Below are 22,148 nucleotides of genomic sequence, written 5' to 3' on the forward strand. Positions count from 1 at the left end.
ACAATCACACATTTCGTCGGTGAAATCATTTGGCCTCCACAGGTCATGCGAAGAAGGAATCTCCAGACCACACGAGGCTCTCTCAACTGCAATCCTCCACAACGCAGATGCGCCGAGCTCAAAGCTCGAAATGAAACAGAAACATCACCTGAATCTAAGGAGTCGTTTAAGATCGAAGCAGACACGGGTGGGACTAAGTATTCTCCACGAGTGGAGCAGGACGACACTGCGAGGAGCAGAGAAAGAGAGCTCTTCAGCGCGAAAACTTTGAAGAATACAAAGGGGTATGTGACAACTTCTTTTTGGCGACGTTGAAGGACAACGTCACCTGGAGGAAAGGAATGACTGGGTCCGAGAATGGTTGGCCGCATCGACCACATCTTCCGAGGACGCTTTTCAGGATCAACGGCAGGCGGACATCAGCAAATGGAACCAGAAAGAGAGGGGTGAAAGTGAAGCCAAGGCTGGGTGGTTCAATTGGGCAGAGCGCGTTGAATTCAGCCATCAGCGCCGTCAGCAGGGTTCGGCGAAAGTTGAGCGAGAACAAGGATGCCGTCATCTAGTCACAGCCTTGGATGCACCATCTCTGTTCGGCCCATGGTGTACTTTTACAAGATTGCCTAGTACTGTTGGGTTTAACAGTATTCGAGATAATGTACTGCAAATGTAGATGGACGAGAAGATTCGAGGAGCCACTCTTCCTAAGGGGGTATTTGTTTCTAGCAGTCAAGATCGAGCGCGTGCGCCCTGAAGCTGTCTATCTGCGTTCGACGGTCTATGGGGTGGAAGGCCTCCGGTATCGAAGATTAGAAGGATGGACAGAATATATGCATTGAAACGGGGCATGTCGATGGTTCTCCCGCCAGTCGAATGCACGTCGCAGTCAGCCATCCATCCACAAATACCGCAGAGGCCTCCAACGCGCCATCTCTACCTCTAGGCATCTTTGACCCAAGTGCCATCATCCATCAGCCCTTCACGCTTCGGTCCCTCTCTCGCCCAGGTCTCAACCACTCCGTTCTTTGGGTCTTCATCCGGCCAACCCCTTGACCTTCTGACCTCGAGAACCGCGTCACGGACACGTTTTGCACACTCCATTCTCAATTCCACGGCCTCGGGGTGATTCGCCAAGTTCTCCGGCACAAGGCCTAAGATCATCTCGTCCCATCTAGGCAGTCCGGCTTCACGGGCATGCCGGTCCGCCAGATCTCTCCAGCGCTTGCGCAAGTCGCCAAAGACGGCCTCGACATCCAATTGGCGCCCGATCGTCAGAGAGATTCTCTTCCCGATCCGGGGCACGAAGCGTGGAAATGACCGGCTTTCGTGCATGACCTGATCGGTCCCTTCGATGAACATGGGCACCACGTCGGGGCACTCTGGCGGCTCGAGAATGAGTCGCGCCACACCCCACTTAAAATAGCGCATTGTGTTGTCAGTGGCTTGATGGATCATCCCCTCGGGAAAGATATGTACCCAGCTGTAAGAGTTGCTTGCGTAGCGGGAGGGGGCGAGGTACCATCTCGCATCGGAGGGCTGAGACGGGTAGGAGGGCGGAGGAGAGACGTCGGAGAACGGATCCACGCAATCCCAGGGCCACTGAGGAGGTTGCCAATCCTTGTGAAAGCGCGGGTTGCTCAGCGGACAGAGCGATTGGCTTTTCGCCGAGATCTTGGACAGGAGGCGGACAGCTTCGGTCATGGTAGCCTGGTAGGGTCCGCCGAAAGGGGAGTGTGCGCCACGGTGGATGGGGAGGACCTGTCCCAGCGTGAAGAAGTGAGAGGTAAAGGCATTTTTAAAGCAGATGTCATGACTACCCAAGCTCCAGCGGTGGTTCATGTAGCCGTGGAAGGCGGCGAAGGAGATGGGGAGGACGCCCCATATCAAGGGCTCGTCGAGGACCGAGATGTGGTTCGAGACGGTCAACAGTCCGCGGCGACGCGTTCTGTAGTCGACGCGCGATTTCAAGAGGTCGAGAAAACGAGGTAGGCCATGGACTTCGGTTTTGTTGAGCGTGTAGAGGAACAGACGCGACAGGGTGGCGACGGCGAGGATTGTCTGGTATGAGGCACCGCGCCAGAAGTAGCTCGGGGCCTCGAGGTTTTGGTAGAGATTGAGGTCATCGCGGCGGAAGGGCATTGGTGCTACAGAGCGGGAGGAGACTGGTGATGAAGAAGTCCATGGAGTCTTGTTGAAGAAGGAGGAGGAGAAGGAAGTCAAGCAGCCCCGTAGATTTCTTTCTATTCTCATCAATCCATGACTTGCTGGAGGCGTCGTGCCGGAGGTGTTGGCTGCGGCGCAGTTCGCAGTTCGGCGGGATTTTTTCTGAAGCTGCGGAGCGAGACGCGGCAACATTTCCTCCGATTTCTCCTGCTGTACCTCTTGCAACACCCCAAACTCACCTTTTCACTACATCAGTACGGAGCAGCTCAACCAGCTCACCTTTTTCCTGGGTCCCGGCAATCATGTTCAGGCCGACTTCTCCCCTGGCAGGAGGCCTTCTATGGTGCGTCCTTCACGGGGTTGGAGCTGTTAAGCTGTCCGCCAATGCTGATTGAATCTTTCTCGCTTGTAGGAAAATCCCCTGGCGCCTCTCTTCGATGCAGAAAGCACGCCAGCGAAAACGGTTAAAAATGGTCGACAAGGTCGTCGACACGGTCAGCACAGCACTGCAAAACAATGGCGGAATGACGGCGAAGGCGGTCGAGAGATGGTATCAGGAGATGCCCCGAGAGGAAGAGATGCTGCCCAAGGACAAATACACAATTTTTGATCGCAAGGAAAAGAAATACAGAAAGGGCATTCACAGTATGTCTCCTGACGAGCTTCACACCTGCTCGTACGCATTGCTGACCAATGTTTTCAGAGCTGCCGAAATGGACAAGAGTCAGTCAGAGACTCAACCCGCCTGGCTTCTAGAGGGGTCAGTTCGACACTTGTCATTGTTCATATACGCCACGCCCGCTTCGCCCGGTCTCAGGAAAACATTCCTTGCCTTTGCAGCTCCTTTTTACAGCCAGCAGAAAGGAATGTTGGCATGGGGAGAGCCCAGATAACCTCCTACCATCAATTCAGGCCCGAAATTCGCAAGCTCAGGCGCTGAGCAGCTTGCCCTCTCATCACAATTTCAGAGTCAACAAGATACAATCCGTACCATCGCGATCCAAAGACCGGCGACGTGAAGAGAACCACACCAAGGTCCTATCTCGCACCGCAGCCCGAAGAGAGATTTTTACCAAGCCGACTTGTGACATTGGAGCCCGTCTGACCGGAACGGGGATGGAGGAGTCTTCGGAGTCACGGCAACAGAATTTTGCGAAAACACGAAGCGTTTCTGGGGCGGAGAGGGATACCCTCGTGCATTGAGATTACCTACGGGTTCCCAGCGGGCACAAGAACCCTCCTAATACTCACAGCCCCGAGTCACGTCCCAAAGGGGCACTGGCGGAATACCGCTCTGTACAAACAGCATTAAACTATGACGACTCTTGACTCTCACTCTTCCATCCGTTACTCTCCTCGATTGTTCCTCCCTATATTATATTCGTCGTGCACGAAAGGCCCTATCTACCAGGTAGAGAGTAGAGCAGGGAGCCTCTGCAGGTGTCCCCTGCTCTATTGTTTCTTCGGAGAGCGCCGAGGGTTCAACTCCCAATATGTTATTTGCTCCTTCATAACTCCTCGATCTCCCTGTCTGTTTGTTGGCAATGGAAGAAAGACCTGACGAGGTACGGAGCCCTATAGTTTGCATTGAGCCTCCTCGGTGAGTGCCGATGATCTTCATCGGTTCGTCATAGCTACCTACATAACATAACCACGGGACAGACAATGCCTAGGGAGGTATGTATTACAGCTTGGACTCCCTCACGAAACCAAATCTTTGCCCTCCCTCCACAGTCAGCGCTTGCTTCTCCACCTTCCCCGTCGGTGTCTTTTTGATGACTGGCACAATCTGGATCACGCTGGGCACCTGGAACCGCGCCATGTTGGCCGTCGCCCAGCGCCACAGCTCCGCCTCGCTCACCTTCGCAGCAGCGCGCAGCTCGACCGTGACCTTGACATCTTCCTCTGTTCCCGCGCCCCCTAGGGCCGAGGGGATGCCAAAGGCCGCTGCGGCGGCTACGGCGGGGTGCTTGAGGAACTCCGCCTCGACCTCGGCGGTGTTGACGTTCTCGCCGCGTCGGCGGATTACGTCCTTGATGCGGCCCAGGAAATAGACGTTGCCGCGCTCGTCCACCTTTGCCAGGTCTCCTGTGTGGAACCACAGGTTTGCAAACGACCTGAGGGTGCTTTCGTCGTTGCCGTAGTAGCCTTGGAAAAATGCATTCGGCTTGTCGCTCCGCAGCAAGAGCTGGCCGGGGGTGTTTGCCGGAAGTGGCTCGTCAAAGTCGTTGGCGATCCGAAGGTGAAATCCCGGTCGTAAGCGTCCACAGGAACCGATGGGGAGGGTTGCTCCCTTCTGCATGATGGGCAGGCTTGTCTCGGTGCTTCCATACAATGTCAGCAGCGGATGCCCGAATCTCTGCTCGTAGTCCTTGCTGAAGTCAGGAATGGGCACGCCCCACGCCAATCGCACATTGTGATTCCGATCCTGAGGGGTGGGTTCCTGCTTGTAGACCAACGCGAGAGTGGCCCCCATGAAGTCGTAGACGGTGGCTTTGCTTGCTCGGATCTCGTCCCAGAAGCGGCTCGCGCTGAAGCGGACAGAGAGCGCAGCCGTTGCGCCCAGGAGCAGGGCAGGAACCGTAGTCAAGGCGGTAGCGTCGACGTGAAACAACGGGAACGGGCAGTAAAGCACATCATCCTGACGAAGACCAAAGCCTTCGATCAATGCCGTCGCCTGCAGGATGAAATATTGATGAGATAGGATGCAAGGCTTGGATGGCCCAGTTGTACCACTCGTGTAGAGGAATGCTGCGGGAGTCGACGGTAGGACCGGCACAGCATCCTCGGCTCGACCAAAGTGATAGAGAGCAGACAGGCTGTTCTCGTCGCTATTGACCCCGTTCTTGACATAGATCTGACTCTCCGAGAACACTTTGGTTCCCTTGATGTGTGAGGCAAACTCGGCATCAACAATGGCCAGCTTTGGCCGAGCCGAAGAGACGACATGCTGGAGGGTAATGGATTTTAGCTCCACGTTGACTGGAACCCAAGTGGCTCCCAGTCTATTAGTGGCAAACCAGGTATGGACCGTCTCCAGGCTGTTTCTCATCATGACCAGGAGCCTGTCACCCGGACCGACACCTAAATGTCTCAGACCACCTGCGAGCTGGGCGACTGACTCGTCAAATTGTTGGAAGGAAGTATCTCGACCTTCGAATCGAATGAATGTCTTTTGCGGAAACTCTCGAAGGGCGACCTGCAAAGCCGTGTTAAGGTCTTTCGGCAGCGTGCTACCACCTTCAAGAATTGGACAGGTTCCCCTTGGGCTCGCCTTCACGTCGCCCTCAGCCGCATTACGCAAGGTCATCTGCTCTGCGTCAAAAACACGCCTCTCCCGGAAATTTTGAAAGGCTTGCTGTGCGTCTGGCTGGGCGAAGCAGAGGTTTGCGGCTTGCACTTCGTCGCGGAGGACTTCCTCCATGTTCGAAAATACCGCTTTCTCTAGGCCTATTTTCGAGCAACTGGATGCTTTGGCTGGTAGCTTCTCGAGTTCTAATGCGAGTTGAACTGCTCTCTCCTTTGGATGTTCGACGAGCTCGGTCAAAAGTCCCAGTCGAAGCGCTTCTTGGGCATCAAGGAGTAGTCCACGAAGCAACAATTCCTTGGCTTTAAGTAGTCCGACCATCTGGCACAGCCGAAGTGAGATCCCACCGGTGACTGCATGCCCGATGGTGACTTCTGGAAACTTGAATTTGGCATTGGGGCCTCCAATCACGAAATCAGCGGCCAGGGCAATCTCTGCACCTCCTCCGACAGCATACCCCTGGACAGCAGCGATGATCAGTTTGTTAGTGCTCGATGTATATCGAGTGATGTCTTGGAGCTTCTCGAACGCAGTCTGAAGTTCTTCGGGAGACCCTCTCCCGGAGACAAGGGACTCCTTCAGATCTTCACCCGCGCAGAAGGATCGCGACCCTGAGCCTTGAAGGACGATGATGCGCACGTCAGGGTCGTTGTTTGCATTCTTAAGGCAAGTCACAAGCTCCTCGAGCAAACCAGCGTTGATGGCGTTGAGTGACGCAGGTCGATTGAGAGTCAACTGAAGGATTGCTGGAGAGATACGTGTCGAGAGCACGGTTGGTTGCGACATTTCTCGTCAGAATCAATGATGAACGAGTCAGGAGGGCGATGTGTATCAACTTGAATCCGAGCTCATCCCATGCTGCCTTCAGGGCGGTATATGTACTTCGTCACGAAGACAAGCTTGATAGCTGGGACTTACCACATTGCTTCACTCAGGCATGTTATCCCGGAAAGCACCACTACCCAACCGGACTTGGGTAGCGACGGCAGGGACTTTTTGACAGGGACCGTTCTATCACCCTTGATGCCCTCGAGGTGGCTATCGACGACGCACAAAAGTATGGCGTCCTGAAACTATTCCCGATTTGGATCGAGATGCAAGTTTCGCCGACTCGGTAACGGGGAGAATTGCACCAGGAGAATTAGTCGAGTGGCTTTGCACAGGCCTGCACCTATAGGGATGCAGACGGGGAATCTTTAGACATGGTAGGACCAAGGCCGTTTTGGAGCCTAAGTGTTACTTCCGAGACAAACCTACCGGGTGATCCATATCGACATCAGACCAGAGGTTATAAGATTAGCAAAGAGATTCCAATGGTCACGCCGGCCACCTTATCGCGCCACGGCTAGAGCCCTCCTTGAGCCCTCGCAACAGTCTGTTACGGACTTTCTCCCCACGCAAGAATAGTCCCGGGTCGTCCCTACAGCACCCTTAGATGATTGTATGAGACGGTTTTACTTCCCTGTTTCACCGCAAATCTCAATGAGAGGTTCCAAGGCCGGCCACAGTTGATGATATGGTTGCTTTTTATCAGAGCCTGGACTGGCGACCTTCGAGGAGGATCGGCTTGTGCAGAGACTTCGATCTTGGATTGTCGGGCGCGAGGTTTTACCAAGGCCTGAAGATCTTGGAGAATTCAGCGAACCATGTAATGCCGCATGATGGTCGCCTTGACATGACTGAGCACTCTTGGGTTGAAATATCTCTTCCTGGACGTGTTTAGACCAATAAGACGTCTACGTCCCAGTCCTTTATGACTCGTCTCCAATCTACCGCGACGAGGCCCTTGTCAAGGCCTATTTCTCGCGAAATGATGTCTCTTCTGCGCCAGGTCTCTTCAATAACCTTTCTCACCAGGACTCGACTGCCAAGGCCAAAGCTCATGGCAGTATCTAGCCACTCTCCCACCATGGACATGGTTTCGTCCGAGTATGCTTCGACAGCAGCGATGAAGGCGGGCCAAAGAGAGAAGTTGCCGTAATTTCCAGAAACAAAGCAATTGACATAATCAAAAGTCTCGACAATATAAGTGTGCAGCTCCATTGGAGACAAGTCGAAGAAGCTCCTGTAGAAGTAAATATAAGTGGCAGCGACAAAGGCTCCAAGTTGATAGTAGGCAGCGTTGTTCAAGACACCACAAACTCTTGATGACTTGTCCGCCAGGCTTGCCCGACAGGCATCTAATCTGCCAAGTAGAGTTCGATAATTGTTGTCATTTGGTCCGGACCATTTATTGACCCGGTTCATGTCATTAATGCAGGATATGCAGTCCAAGATCTCCTGTGTTGCACCAATCGTGAACCCGAAATCAAGAGTGGATTTGATCATGAAGATTGACTCTTGGTCTTGCAATGTGGCTGATGACGCGGTGCCTGCTTCTATTATTCCGCTATCGTGAGGTAGAGATGTTGTATAACCAGATTCGCTCTGAGCAAGTTCTCCTTGGTCAGCCACGAGGCCGTTGTCGAGTCGGCTCGTATCTCCCACGAGACTGATAATGAAGAGGCTTTGCAGCGATGCACAAGTGAGTTCAGAATCTTTCCACGGGCTTTGAGCTCGGAAATTCCGGAAAAGATCCCATGCCCCTTGGAGGTGATGTCTCCAGCTCCTAGATTGGCCGCTGTAGACCTACCAGGCCAGTTAGATCAACGAGATATTCTTTGAAATGACTTTTTCATTACCTCGGCCATCATTAGGGTCAATACCACCGTCAAGGTGTTGGTGCAAAGCTCTGAGTTTATTAAAATCTCTCGAAGTTGCATTATGGAGGAGCCATAGTACTTCGATGCCACCTCCATACTCTTGTTTCTAGAAGCAGTGAGGTGAGCCATATTGAAGGCGGCCTGAGCTAAAAGGGCATTGAAAAGGGGTTTTTGTGTCTTCAAAGTATGGTCAATGGCCCTTGCAGGGTACAAGGACTTCCACGGGTTCCTTGGATGCTCAAATGGCATCATGATCACGGCGACGTGTTTGACATAGTGATCAAAGAGCATCCTTTCTTCTCGAGTGGGAGACATCCAGCTCAGAGGGTCATAGTCGAGCCTCCTGAGAGGGGTGAGAGGTAACAGGGCATCTCCAGAAACTGGGTCATCAACTCGAAAGGCTGTAAATGGGTTATACACCGGAGTTTGAGAGGAGGCTTGGAAGACCCCTTCAGATTTCACGGCTTGGTCCAGATCACATTGGGATATCAGACAGTCCACCAGTTTTAAATCGAGAACGGGAATACCTTTCCAGGTCTCCTCTATTGCAGTCAGCACACACTCGATTCGCGCGAGACATCAGCAAACCACAGCGCCTGTAGCGTCTCCCAAATGACACGTCGTGACTTCCATCATCCTTGACCCAGACAAGAGTTGCTGCGTAGTCACAGAGCAGACTCTTATGGACACAAGTGGAGCATCGGGGCTGTTTCTCGTCACACTATTGTGGACTTTGTCAGCCTCGGAGTGAGCTCTGCTGGCCACGCCGGGTCTAGACTACCTTCACTTTCCGTTGACGGCAATTCCGGCATCCCTGAACATTGTCAACCGGAACTCTTATGCGCGGGCTGTTCTCACAGCGGTCCTCTGCACTGACTGTGAACGTGCGGTCGCGCTGTCGATGCCGACTCTGTCTGTTCTGCATCTCAAAGCTCCGTGTCTCTCTCCTCCATCAACTGTTTGCAGTGAGAGGAAGTTGCGCCTAGACAGAAGGGGGGCGAGGACAATGTAGTTGTTGAGATCGAAGGGGACGCAAGTCGGGCCGCTTGCGCCAGTCATCGCTCATTGAAAAGGGAGACGCGTTATGTTAGGGGCTTGGCATGTTCTTGATCAAGGATATGTTGTAGTATGTACATATGTACCTCGTATGTAGCAGATATGACGGAGCAAGACGGAGATATCAAATATCATCAGTCATAACCGAGTGGTTTTGGCATGGGCAAGCATGGGTAATACTGGCGATTAGTCACAGAAGGGTGCCCACCGAGGCCGCCTCGCTGGTTGCCTGCGCTTGGCCCGCACGTGATATGCCATCCCGGATGAAATGAGTGGCAATGACTCTTCGCCGTCATGACTCCATAGCACTGGGTACTACTTGTATGCTACTTGCAAGCAGTGGGATATGTACTAGGTATTCTATCTTGCCTTGTCTTCGTGGATTCCACTTGTCCAGAATACCGTCAACATTGAATATATGCCCAAGAAACACCAGAAACGAGTACTATTCATCAAACCGCAATCCAGCAGTCCTCCGACCCTTTCCCTCTCAAAGACCCAGGCCTCCAGACCTCAAAATGGAGCCACGGAGCGCACCGTCAACGACCTCATCCGAGAGTCTCGCCGCCAGCAGTTGAGAAATGACACGAGAACTCCTCCGCCGTCCACCAACGCACCCTCTGTTCATCCCTCTCTAAGGACAGTCCTCGACCTCCCCATACCACCTACACCTCTCCCGCGATATGGATTTGGTCCTCGTGCAGCTGGCAGCGGTTCAGGTCCAAGTCGACTCCGGCGCATCCCTGGGCCTCCTCCACCACAAAGTTGGCTCACGGACAGCATCCACGCCCCCGCCTCTGTCCGCTCGACGTCTCTTGCCGGTGACACGGACACAGGAAATGGTCGCATTCAAGTTCGGTCGAGTAAACTGCCTGAGGGAGCATTTCCTTCTACCACCTCCCTCTATCATCTCGTGTTGAAGAAGATGGCATGCAATTGGGAATGGCATGCAGAGAATGACCTCGACTATTTCGAGTGTCTGCCTACCTCACTCAAGGAGACGCTATTGAGTTACATTGCTGTATATGGCGAAGAAATTACGACTAACCCCTTGAGGGTCCTATTTCTACATGAAACAGACAGCGAAGAGATGGCAGACGTGAGGAGGCTAGATTTAAGCAACGCCTTGGGAGCTTGGACGAGTTTTAAACAACTAGAAAAGGATCTACTAGTGAGAGATACTGGTCCTGTGTCGGTTGAGGCGATGATGGACACTCAAGGTGCAACACCGGATACCACGCCCGACAGCTGGGACGCTGACACGGCCGGTAATGCCGTTACAGACACTCCAACAGTAGGTTCACTTCCCAAACCCATCCACAATTTCAAGAATTTGAGGCATCTGTCCCTCGCCCTCTCTCCATCAAACGCCAAAGCCGCGTCGTGGTCTTCTTTGCTGTCCCTCGCCACTGAACTGAGCACTTTGACCTCTCTGTCGCTCGCATACTGGCCTCAACCTACATTCACACCAAACGCCGCATCAACACGAGCCGTAGTCAAAATACCCGGTTCTAGATCGGTTGTGTACGGCGGATCGGATATGTACACATCGTTCGACAATAACTGGCGAGAAGCCGCAGGGATACTCCGGACACTGAGCCGATCACTGTACTGCTTGAGATGGTTGGATCTCACAGGTTGTGGGGATTGGTTTGGCGCGTTGGAATGGAGTCCCTCCCCGGCCACCACTACCGGCTCCTTGTATTCTCCCTTTTACACCACTCGAACAATGCAACCATTTGCTCCTCATAGGGAAAAAATTGGTCCCGAATGGAACAGCGGCTGGCGCGGGCTAGAGAAGCTGATTCTAGAAGTTGGATGGAGACCCGTTCGTCCTTCTGCAATCGGACCCAGCTCCCCTGCAGGGGACGACGATGTAGAGGCCGAGCGCAGGCTCTATCGGTACAAGAAGGAGCGAGAACGCTTCGATCAGATCCGAAGCACTGCGGAGTCTGTGGCGCGATATTTGCGGACTGTCCGTAAGGAGGCTGGCGGGAAGTGGATTGACGTCGAACTCAGCGACGATATGGCAACATACCTGGCGCGTGATGAGGGCCTTCTAGAGGAATGATCAGCCCTCATTGAGGCTCGGATATATTATTACTTGGTGAAGAAATTGGTGATTCGTTGCATTCCTGGCTCGACTTTCTTTGCCGGGCTCGTTTTCAATGTCATGTCCTTGTTACTAGTCGCACTCTTCGGCTTTTTGCTGAGAGTCGTCTTGGGCGGAGGAGACTTCAAAGTCTGCGTAAGGGAAGAGGAGAGCTTTGCTTGTTTTTTCGTTGGACTTTCCTGGGGTTCATCATCGTGCTGCCTCTTTTGCCCTTGCTTTTCTTCAATCGGTGTAGTTGTTGCGGGCAGTGGTGCGTCTTTGTTTTCGCCCTCAGTATCTTCAACGGCAGCTCGGGTCGCTTCTGGTTTCTCCTCGACTTGATCCTTGGGCTTCTTCGCACTGGCGTTGCTGAAGAAATTCGCAATATTCTTCTTATTCTCCTTGCTGTCGATCGGAACAATGAAGCTGGGTGAATTGTTTCCTACTTTTCCCACAGCTGAGTCCACCTGGTAGCATTCCAGTTCGCCCTCATACGGCTTCAGAATCGCCTGGAGTTCCTTGCTCCATTTGTTTCTTGTCGGATCCAGCCACAATTTGACTGCTTCTGTCCCCGGATCCAGAATGACAGGCATTCGATCATGCAGAAACTGTAACTGCTTGTTTGCATCCGTAGTGATGATAGTGTAGGTGTACAACTTCTCCTCTGTGTCCTCGTACTTGACGCAGTCCCACAGTCCAGCGAACCACATCAAATTGCCGTCTTTTCTCTTGACGAAATAAGGTATCCTCTCTTTTCCGCCTGGTCCCTTCTTCAACCACTCGTAAAAGCCCTGCGCCATGACCAGGCAGCGTTTCTTCTGCTTCATCGTGTTCCACATACCCCGGTTCTCCAACAAAGAGTCGTCGCGGCAATTGATGGTGCGCAGCATAGAGCCGTAATCGGGTGCGCGTTTGGTCCAGAATGGAATCAAGCCCCATTTCATGACCTTGAGCTGATAATTATAGTGCTTCGGCTGACTGGGCGTGGGTGCAGTTGACTCCTGCGGTTCTTGTTCTTGTTCCTGTTCCTGTGCTTGACCGTCATCTTGCGGAGTATCACTAGTTTCCGCCTCTCCAGTGTCTCTGACGCCTTGGTCGGGAACATCTGCTCGGTAGACGAGGCCAAAGGATCCGGGAGGGAAATTGTAGGTTTCGCGGGCTTCATCGTCATCGGGGGCATCGTCAACGGGCATGCCCTGTTGTTGAAGATGGTAGCGGACAAATGCGGCACGAAGGCCTAATGCGTAGCGCCCGCACATTTTGGCACTGCAAAAGTATTAAGGAGGGTATGAAAGGTGCAGATGTGCAGATGTGCAGATGTGAGGGTGCGGTTCATAAATACGGAAATACGAATGGTGGCGGCAGTTGGAGCGCGAGGCTGGTGACGTCGCCGCGATCGCGAAAATCTGGGGTAGAACTGAGAAATTTCGCGTCAAAACTGTAAATCATCAATTCGTCCTGCCGCATCCCCTGTTTGACTTTTTCTTCTTGCTCTCCACACCCACGTTACTGCTGCCATCGCCAATATGAAGTCCAGTCTGCTTACAGGTCAAATACTTCGCAACTTCAGACCTGCACAAACCGGTCCCTCTCGAGCTTTCATCAAAAGCTTCTCCAACTTGTCGCAAGCACGGCCTCTCGTTCGGAGCACGGCCTCTCTCAACACACGAATTCAGTTGAGAAATGCCAGGAAATATGCTAGACCTCCGAACCGATTCGAACAGGCAGTCATCGATGCTCGAGTCAAACACCCCATCCTCTTTCCCTTCCTGCTCTTTGGTTCGACGGCATCGGTGATCTTGCTGATTATCATGGCATATGATCAATGGCGAAGAGAGAAGAAAGGCACCTCGGTGTATCCTCCCGCTGTCGAAGATCAACTACGACTAGCCTTGCACTACACCCACATCTCCCCAGCCCCAGATACTGCGTCACAGTACTTCATGCAAGCTATCAAAAAGGCTGAGGAGGTGGGGATGGACCCTTACAGCAAAGAGACGGTGGGTATTCGAGTCCGCTTCTCCCAAATGCTGGAGGAGTTCGGGCACGTGAAGTCTGCCATCGAAATTCTGGATGGCATCTCCGCCGACCTGGAACAAAAACTGGCTGAACTTGATCAAACACGGCCTGTCAAGACAGATGCTCCATCGGGGCTGGACCCGGAGACTGCAAATTTTCGTGCGAATCTCATCAAGGGAATCGTCAAGTTGAAGATCAAGATATCGTCTATGTACGAAAGCGACTATCTCCAGGACCCTGGCATGGCCAAACAGGTATTGTCGGATGCGGTGGGCCTCGTTGTGAAGGAGACCAAGAACCCTCAGGTCAATACGTTCACGGAGGACAACGGTGCGGGATTGACTACTGGTGAGATTGCTGCAATGCTGTCTCAAATGGGCGATCTATATGCTACGTCGGGAGAAGAGGAAAACGCCGTTCAGCTGTATATGCTCACTCTGCAACCGCTGAGAGCGTCGTGTAATGGCACTAGATCCTGTAAAGAAGTTCAGGTTCTCAGCAACATCGCATCTACCATGGACATGGCATTGAAGAAGCCAACAGCGAAGGTCAATGGGAAGCCAGCATCCAAAGACACGCTAGCGGCTGGAAGGCGAGCAGCGCTGAGATGGGCAGACCAAGCGATCGCAACGGCTGACATTATCAAGCCTGAAGACCGCGATGAAATTTGCACCGCGGCCTTGATCTCCGCCCAGATGACCCGTGCCGATTTGTTGCTGGACAATGGCGACAAGGCGAAGTCACGCGAAGCATTTCTGAGTCTGCTGCCTACATTGAGGGAGAAGAATCTCCTTCCTCTTATCGAGACTGCAGAGCAAGGGCTGAAGAGGGCTTCGACTTGATTCGATAGAGGAATTGACGTTCAGCCGAAGGAATTTAAGCCCGTCTACACAACTGAGAGTTTCAATTTCGTCGCGCTTTGCTTCTAACCCTGATTGCAATAATCGCGGCAGGCGTCTCCTTCTACAGAGCTATTTCAAGGAGCCGATCCCGCCCTGTGCGACGAGCGTATAGAGTTCCTAGGCATGTGGCAGTGCCTGCCATCTTGGAAGTAAAGAGTTGCTGCTCATCGGCCGGATCAATGGCATGAACGTTATATTTACCACCCCAGCATGATAGCGAGAACCCAGCCACACAAATCAACGCCATGTCATCGAAGTCGTCGTTCCATGCTGTTCGATGTCGGCTCAAGGGAACCACTTCTACTTCTCTAAGTATGTAAGCGAGACAAATGGCTTTGAGTAGTCTCCTAGAAGCATGTATCTACTGCTCTGCAGAACAAACTCCGGATCGAGGATTACGTGAAGGGAGAATCACTCTAGCTGGGCTGGCGCAGGCACTTCACCGCATGCAGTTGTGAACGGCGTCATTCCACAATGCGACTTCTTCCGACACGAGCGGTCTTGTTAAGGGCCTGCTGTGTCGAAACAATTCTGCTACCTAGGGTATCTGTTGAAGAAAAATGTATGATGTGCACTTACACGGACGTAGTGTCGATATGGGAATCAGGCTAGTTGCATCGACGAGGCTGACCAATAGGAGACCTGATATTGTTAGGAGGGACCTAGATCTGCGACATTGCTTATTGTTTCAACAGCCGCCACTAGACTTCTTTACTTAGCACCGTGGTCTCAGGCTCTTATGTCGCTGCCGCAGCATAGGATTTAGTGCTTGACCTTCAGTGGATAAACAATGGTGCTGTTGATTGACTGCATCGGGCCGCAGACTTGCTTGAGATTGCGCGAAACATCCTCATCGGAGATGGAACAAGTTGAAAACGAAGACACTTGCGCCATAATCAGAAACTCAACAACATTGGAAGCTGTAGCATCAGATGGCCACTATTCTCATATGCCGAAGCAGCGGGAAAGAGATCCAGCTAAGCGCCGGCCAAATCATTGGCCATAGCGTCGATATACCTTGGACACGAGAGAGCACTCTCTCCCATCTCAGCAAATATACTTTGGCAATGTCCCAATAATCGCTCCGTTCTGTACGGTCGCAGAGCAAAGATTGTCCAACTCTTTCCTTTTGAGATATCTTCCTATTTTCGGCATTGTGTGCATGAAATGCCTCAGCACTTTGTGGACTGGGCTCGGCAACAGCTCCTACATTCATTGCTATTGAGATCAGACTCTCATTCCCCAACCCTGGAGGATGCTTTACGTACCCAGCAAAAAAAGAGCACCACCTCCGTGCAAGCTGAGCTGGGAGTTGCTTCTGCCGCTTCAAAATCGAAACCATGGACATGGAACCCGATATGGCTACGTACGAGCTTCCTCTCAGCAACAGCATCGACCTTCTTTGCTTTCATTGCGGCCTTGCTGCTCTTGCTATACTTTGCCAAAGCAGATGACGGCCTAATCCTCCGGACCTCAAATCATTTCACATGGACATATGGGCCGACCGCAGTGCTCACGATAGTCGTGGCTGCCTGGCGGCAGATCGATTACTACTGCAAGGCCCTTGCGCCGTGGGATGAGCTGTATCGAGGAAACGCTCATCCGTCGAAAAGTGTGCTTCTCGACTACAAGTCTCCCTTACAAATTATAAGCTTCTACAACGCAGCTAAAAACAGACACTTCACTGTTATCGCCACCATACTTGGTTTCGTTGTTCTCAAGTTGATCACTGTTGCCTCCACGGGCCTTCTTTTTCCGAGCTCCGTGACCGTGCCTAGCAGTCAAGTTGAAGTCTCAAGAATCACAAAGCTGGACGGTTCACTGTATGATGCGTCAGCCAATCAAGGACTTTTCGACCCGTCGATCGTGTATACTGCCTATGCTGCCATGAGCAAGGGTCTACCTTATGCAGATGGGACGACAACTGAAATGGTGTATGAACAAATTGGCGCATTCAATTTACCGCAGCAGACTCGAGACATCAATGGAACGGTTAGCGCAGAGGTTCGTGCCCTTGTTCCCACATACCACTGCGAAAGTGCCCCCGTGGCAGTAAATCTTCAGCCGGCAAATGTGACAGATCTACATCCCGAAGATACTCTCCAGTTACTATTTCCCGAGTGCACTTTACGAGCCGATGGGAAAGGGACCCCCGTCTATGCTCTCAATCCCCAGACATTCGTTTGTCCAGAACGTCAGCTGAGTCCTCTATTGCAGCAAATTGATTGCAACACGCAGACCTCTCCGGGGAGCCAAGATAATTGGCAACTTTTGACCTTGACGGACTTTCGCTACAATCAAACGATTGCCAATGCGAGCGGCCTGACTTTGGGAGACCCAATCTCTGCAACGGCTTGGTCTACAGGCGTGGCACAGGTGGTTGGCATTGCCTGTAGATCGGGGTTTTCAATCGAAAAGATTCAGTTATCCTATGATTTCCAGAGTGTTCCGCGAAGCCTTCGCGCGGCTCGTACAGGGGACAGCAACAGAACCGTACTTGGAAATTTTACAGGCTTCGACCTCGGTGTTCTCACTACTTCGGCTCTGAGTGCCAGCGCAGATATGTTCGGCAACCTGGTAGATAACCAAGACGTTCTTGAGTATCCGAATGTACTTTTCAAAATGATGGCTGCCATGAGTGGTGGCACTTACGAAGATTTGTTGAATGAGAAGACCATGATCACAGCCGCGGAGAAGGTTCTTCAACAAGTTGCTCTTCAATCAGCTGCTAAGTACATCGTCAGCGGTGACAACACAACGCTCCCAGGCACCTTCCTCCGAAACGAAGAGAGGCTCCAGATCAGCGATTTTTCACTCTGGGTGATGTTCTCGGGAAGCACCCTAATGGTTTTGTTTACGTTATTTCTCCTCTGGAAGCGACCGAAAAATCTTTGTCCCTATAATCCCGAGTCCTCGAGCAGGACTGCAGAGCTCTTGGCCCATAGCGTCGAGTTTAGGGATACATTGAGACGGGTTGGGCTCAGTGGGGATGATGAGGTCAATGCCAAACTACAAGACTTTAGATTCAGTGCGGAGCGTCGAGCGTTTGATGACGATGATCATGTCGTCTCTCTCGCGCTATCATCCTCGTCCACACGGTCTCAGGATGCCACATACGACAACGATATATCTCGAAATGATGGGAAGGCGTGGTGGAGTCCCCTAACGCTGAAAACTCCAATTCTCGTCGTCAGCCTCGTCATCCCACTGGCAACTGTTGGAGCTCTCGAAGCGGTACAGCAAGTTTCCGATGAACGGCATGGATTCGTTGCTGTCCCTGATTCGACCGACACTTCCATTACCATATATACCCGGTTCCTCCCAGCATTGTTGATGTTGCTAGTCGCCACCATGATCAATGTTCTCGATTTCAATATTGCCGTTTTAGCCCCATACAATGCGCTCCGTTCCGAGGATCGCCATTCGTTATTGAGAAGCATTACAACTTCGAATCTAGGTCATCCCCCTCCGCTTGCTATTTGGAGGTCTCTGCGACACCGCCAATGGGGGCCTTCCCTATCTGGGATTGCCAGCCTTGTCGCAAGTGTTCTGACTATTGTGGTTTCCGGCCTGTATACTGTCGACAGGTTGTCTTTGTCTCAGACAGTCTCTTTAGATCGTTCAGACATTTTCAATCCTAATTGGATTAACAGTGTCAAGGGCGATGGCTCGGCTGCAGTTATAGCGAGCTTGACGGAAAGTTTAGGTCTGGACTATCCACAGTTCACATACGGAGAACTAGCCCTGCCATCCCTGAAGCCCGTTATGTCGGCGAAAAGCGATAGTGAGCCCAACTCAACTGTGCAAATACGACTTCCAGCGTTGCGCAGCGATCTGCAGTGCGTGGAACTGGCTAGTGATATGGTGAATGTATCGGTAGAATATAATTTCAGGATCGAGACGGCGCAGGCATCAGTGTCTGCTGTGGCACCGTTGCCACCAACGTGTCTGTTCGGCGGCACAAATGGAACGGCAAATTACATTCAGTTCAGTAACACCTTTACACTGCGTGGGAACTCGAGTTATGTCGGGAAGCTCCTGGATCTGCATGTGGGCCCATTCGATCCCATACAGGATTCTAGCTTTGGCGAGCTCTCGCCGAACACACAGGCGGACAATCCTCCTGGATGCCCTTCTCTAGCATTCGCCTATGGATATGCAGATGCCAATGCCCCATCGAGGACAGCGATGACGACCTTGATGTGCTATCAGTACATTGATCAAGTTTCAGCGAATGTAACTTTCACCTGGCCCGATCTGGCTATTCCCACCACTCAACCCCCCGTTGTGAATGAATCTTCCGCAGAACGACTCTTGAGCAGTGCAGACGGCGAGACAGCGTTCCAGTTCCGTCTACAACTGCACATGGACGATGAATTCTCCTCTTTCAACCAGACTGCGAACGGCACTTCCACACTCGCGGAAAGCTCAACCCCATTGGACAACTTTTTTCAAGGCGTCCTCTTTGGCAAGCAGCCGCTGGACATTTCTCTTCTGGCGAGCAGCCGCGAAGCAGACATCTCACAGGTCTTTGGTGGCATCCGCGGGTTCTACCGTCGGTACATGGCACAGGCCATATCGAGCAACATGCGAGTGCCCACCGAGAACCGTACAACAACCGTGACAGGCACACTCCTGGACGCAACAGTCCAAGCCCGCATCGTGCAAGATCGTACCGCGAAAGTCATTCTCCAGGTCCAACTGGGGTTGATCTTCGTGCTTGCCTCGCTCGCCACATACTGTTCCAAGCTACGTGAGATATTACCCTTCAATCCGTGTACTATTGCGGGCGTGGCGGCTCTGTTCGCGTGGAGTAGAATGTGCGACTTGGACGATCCTGTGGGGAAGGGAGTCATGGAAAATAGTGGAAAGGGACTGTGCGACGGGCGATATAGATATAGGTTGGGATGGTGGAATATCGCGCAGGGGGGAGGAGGAGAAACGCATAAGTGGTACGGAATTGACGCTATAAAGGTAGAGGAAGAGGACGCATAGCGCGACTTTGTAATGTTTTACATCTGACTGTCAGTATGTTGGGCAAAAAGGATAGTATTAGCCCCATCTGAAGGATTCGAAAATGCTCACATTTAAATGTGAGTACACAATATATAAAAGGGAAGCAAGGTAGTTCAGAAATGAGAAGAGAGATATTTTTTGAAAGTTTCTTTTCGATGGCTTGCTTGATACGATTGATGATGTTCTTTTCGTTAAGCCGTTAAGAGGTCGTCGTGAGATGACAATGTTAGTTTGATCTGATCTTTCGATTTCTATCCAAAATATGCTCTGCTTTTTCTTTCCAGACAAATGACCCGTCATGATGAAGCTCCCTATTTAAAATGTTCCTGTGATCCCAAATTTGCCGAGTGAGTACATGTATTTCGGTTCCTCACCGCGATGGTCCCATCAAATGGTGAGTTCCGTCAGCTCGAAGTATAAAAACAAATCGACCCACAAGGGTTTTCTCGCAAAAAAATATATACATAGAAGGATAAAAATTCAACTGGGGGCGTGAATGCTCGAACAAAGTTGGAAACACGCAACTTTGTCAGAAAGGAATAGCGAAACATTATGTCCTATTTAGGCAGCGTAGGCGGCGCCCACGGGGGATGAGATCGAAGAGCCGTCAACGAGGATGCCATCTGAGCACATGAAGTAGGCGTACCTCTCAACGGCATCAGTCGAGTCGAGGAAATCCATGGCCTCAGTCAGGAAATTGGCAACGTCACTGTCTGAGCCAGTTGCACCGAACTCAGTGAGCCAGACCTTGTTAATGCCATTAGCTTTGGCGGCGGTGATGACATCCTGGACATGGCTCTGGAAATAGGCCATGTTGCTGGCTGAGTCGTACCAATGGAATGCAACAAAGTCGACCTTGCATTGGCCATTGCATGCCTCAAAAAATGCGTTGAGCCAGTCGATGCCCATGAGGGGGCTGGTCCCTGCACCATTGGTGATGGCAGGAGAACCGATTTGAACTCGGCCAGAGAGTGGGTTCATGTTGGCGATGTGCAGTTTGGCAGCTGTGGCAGGATCAATGTTTGATTGGGAGGCGAGGTCAGGTTCGTTGAAACTTAAGGCGTGCTTGGATCCACTGGCGATGGCAGCCTGGGCAGCGCTGGCCCAACCCGAGACAGAGTTCTGACCCCAGAGCAAGGGAACATACTCTGCACCGGAGACAATTTGGCCGCCAGGCGAGGCGTCCCAGTTGTAAGCCCAGCTCATGCCCTTGCCAGCGAAGGCCTCAGTCAGGGAGGCATCGTTATAAGAGAGACCACGTTTGCCAGAAGTCGACCCAGTGTTCGGGGAGGAGCTGGGACTTGAGGTGGCCAACGACGAAGAGGCACTGGTTGCAGGGCTTGAAGCCGGAGACCCACCGGTCACAGTGGCGAAGGTTGTTGGAACTGCAGATGACGAAGGGCCGCCATAGGATGGCACGGATGGGAAGGATACAGAAGGGCCACCGCCGACGGCCGGGGCGCTTGTACTTCTTCCTGGGTTGGGAAAAAACTCTCCAGCAGTGGGGGTACCAGCGACGAGGCTGATCGAACTTGAGGGAGAGAGGCCGTCTGGTCCACTGAGCGTGGTAGACGAGGCTGGGGCCGAGCTTGAAGCACCGAAAAATTCCCCTGGGCCGCCACTAGGAGCTGCTGCTGCCGTCGAGCTTGAAGGGCTTGAAGGAGCAGCGCCAAAAGCCTGGCCTGCACCTCCAGAGGGAACAGATGCTACAGAGTTCGAAGGGCTACCAAAGTTCTTGCCTGAATCTTCTGATCCATCAACGCCAGCAGTGGCTGTTACGGTGATATACTGAACAGATGTGGCAGTTATGGTGGAAGTTAAGACATAGCAAGATGATACGGTACTGGAGGCTGGAGCAACGCCTGTGTTTGTGTAGTCGTTGTTGGATGCGACTGCTGCGACTTCGGGGACGCTTGAGAAGCCCGTAGCTGTATCGGGAGAAGATGACTCGAGCGGGACGGGCTGGACGGTGACAGTCTTGACGGCCGTGGCCACGATAGAAGATGGGGGCCCCGCTGAGGCACCAGAGTCTGAGCCCTTGGTGTGTGTACCATTCATGGGGTACACCCCACCAGTTGGCATAGCCCAGCCAGCCCCTGTGCCGCTGCCAGCACCATAGTGAAATCGATCGTGTCGTTTGGGGTGAGCCAGGACGGCTGTAGCAAGCAACGCCATAGAGAAGAGTTTGGCAACCATGTTGGACCAGATGACTAAGCTTGGGACGGAGATGGCGTCTGACAGATACCCTTGCAGAGAGGCAGTGGAAGTATAGTATATGCGTTGTTTATAAGCTGCCCGCCTGGGGAATTCGGTAGCGATTCAATCAATGAAGGACCTAGTTGGGTGAATGGGCGGCCACGAGCGTAGCTCCGGCGTTGGCGAATGATAGAACGAAGGACTAGCCTTGCTGAAGGAAAGACGAAGTGCAATGTGTCGCACAAAACGTGTCAGGGAGCCTGCGAGGACGAAGAATGCTGGGTAGAAAACAAAAGGAAGGGGACGCAAATGAAGCGACAAGAACCTCAAAGTTATAACTCCGCTAGCAGAGGGGTTGATGGAGCACATGGTGGAAGGGGTTGAGAGAGAATTGTGAATACGACAACAAAATGGGTTGGCACGTTTCATGGTGGTCTTTCGTGCGACGATGACCCCGGTAGATAGTTGACTGCATGTTCCCCACTGGTATAAGAGACGAGTCTTTTCAGGACCCTCTTTGCTGGTGACAGGAAGAGAAAACGCATAAATGACTGGTATCAGGAGAGCAGCGACCGTGGGCCTGGCTACCCTGGTGCTGGAATGGGGTCCCACGATGCCAGCCCCGGACCAGAAAAGGGGAAAGCGGCATAACAAGCGAGGTCAGTTGGCGAGGAGGCCATCGCCACAGGGACCTTGTC

General features: G+C 52.4%; 9 protein-coding genes across 9 annotated transcripts; 4 read left to right on the forward strand and 5 right to left on the reverse strand.

The window, feature by feature from the left end:
- Positions 1–936: 936 nt before the first annotated feature.
- Positions 937–2,136, reverse strand: A1O5_00720 (uncharacterized protein; the record flags this gene model as incomplete). Its single annotated transcript, XM_007741339.1, has 1 exon — positions 937–2,136. The coding sequence occupies one exon, from the start codon at positions 2,134–2,136 to the stop codon at positions 937–939; it is 1,200 nt and encodes a 399-aa protein (XP_007739529.1).
- Positions 2,137–2,462: 326 nt separating this feature from the next.
- A1O5_00721 (uncharacterized protein) lies at positions 2,463–2,916 on the forward strand (the record flags this gene model as incomplete). Its single annotated transcript, XM_007741340.1, has 3 exons — positions 2,463–2,503; positions 2,573–2,805; positions 2,864–2,916. 3 exons carry the CDS (start codon positions 2,463–2,465, stop codon positions 2,914–2,916), a joined length of 327 nt encoding a protein of 108 aa, XP_007739530.1.
- Positions 2,917–3,844: 928 nt separating this feature from the next.
- Positions 3,845–6,253, reverse strand: A1O5_00722 (uncharacterized protein; the record flags this gene model as incomplete). The annotated part of the gene is made up of 1 exon (XM_007741341.1): positions 3,845–6,253. The coding sequence occupies one exon, from the start codon at positions 6,251–6,253 to the stop codon at positions 3,845–3,847; it is 2,409 nt and encodes an 802-aa protein (XP_007739531.1).
- A 933-nt stretch (positions 6,254–7,186) lies between these two features.
- Positions 7,187–8,298, reverse strand: A1O5_00723 (uncharacterized protein; the record flags this gene model as incomplete). Its single annotated transcript, XM_007741342.1, has 2 exons — positions 7,187–8,095; positions 8,149–8,298. The coding sequence occupies 2 exons, from the start codon at positions 8,296–8,298 to the stop codon at positions 7,187–7,189; spliced, it is 1,059 nt and encodes a 352-aa protein (XP_007739532.1).
- Positions 8,299–9,643: 1,345 nt separating this feature from the next.
- Positions 9,644–11,296, forward strand: A1O5_00724 (uncharacterized protein; the record flags this gene model as incomplete). The annotated part of the gene is made up of 1 exon (XM_007741343.1): positions 9,644–11,296. The coding sequence occupies one exon, from the start codon at positions 9,644–9,646 to the stop codon at positions 11,294–11,296; it is 1,653 nt and encodes a 550-aa protein (XP_007739533.1).
- Positions 11,297–11,325: 29 nt separating this feature from the next.
- Positions 11,326–12,576, reverse strand: A1O5_00725 (uncharacterized protein; the record flags this gene model as incomplete). Its single annotated transcript, XM_007741344.1, has 1 exon — positions 11,326–12,576. One exon carries the CDS (start codon positions 12,574–12,576, stop codon positions 11,326–11,328), a length of 1,251 nt encoding a protein of 416 aa, XP_007739534.1.
- A 267-nt stretch (positions 12,577–12,843) lies between these two features.
- A1O5_00726 (uncharacterized protein) lies at positions 12,844–14,178 on the forward strand (the record flags this gene model as incomplete). The annotated part of the gene is made up of 1 exon (XM_007741345.1): positions 12,844–14,178. The coding sequence occupies one exon, from the start codon at positions 12,844–12,846 to the stop codon at positions 14,176–14,178; it is 1,335 nt and encodes a 444-aa protein (XP_007739535.1).
- A 1,227-nt stretch (positions 14,179–15,405) lies between these two features.
- A1O5_00727 (uncharacterized protein) lies at positions 15,406–19,233 on the forward strand (the record flags this gene model as incomplete). Its single annotated transcript, XM_007741346.1, has 1 exon — positions 15,406–19,233. The coding sequence occupies one exon, from the start codon at positions 15,406–15,408 to the stop codon at positions 19,231–19,233; it is 3,828 nt and encodes a 1,275-aa protein (XP_007739536.1).
- Positions 19,234–19,815: 582 nt separating this feature from the next.
- On the reverse strand, positions 19,816–21,450 carry A1O5_00728 (uncharacterized protein; the record flags this gene model as incomplete). The annotated part of the gene is made up of 1 exon (XM_007741347.1): positions 19,816–21,450. One exon carries the CDS (start codon positions 21,448–21,450, stop codon positions 19,816–19,818), a length of 1,635 nt encoding a protein of 544 aa, XP_007739537.1.
- Between the last annotated feature and the right edge of the window lie 698 nt (positions 21,451–22,148).

This window comes from Cladophialophora psammophila, assembly GCF_000585535.1.
Source record: "Cladophialophora psammophila CBS 110553 chromosome Unknown aczJe-supercont1.1, whole genome shotgun sequence".
NCBI lineage: Eukaryota > Fungi > Ascomycota > Eurotiomycetes > Chaetothyriales > Herpotrichiellaceae > Cladophialophora > Cladophialophora psammophila.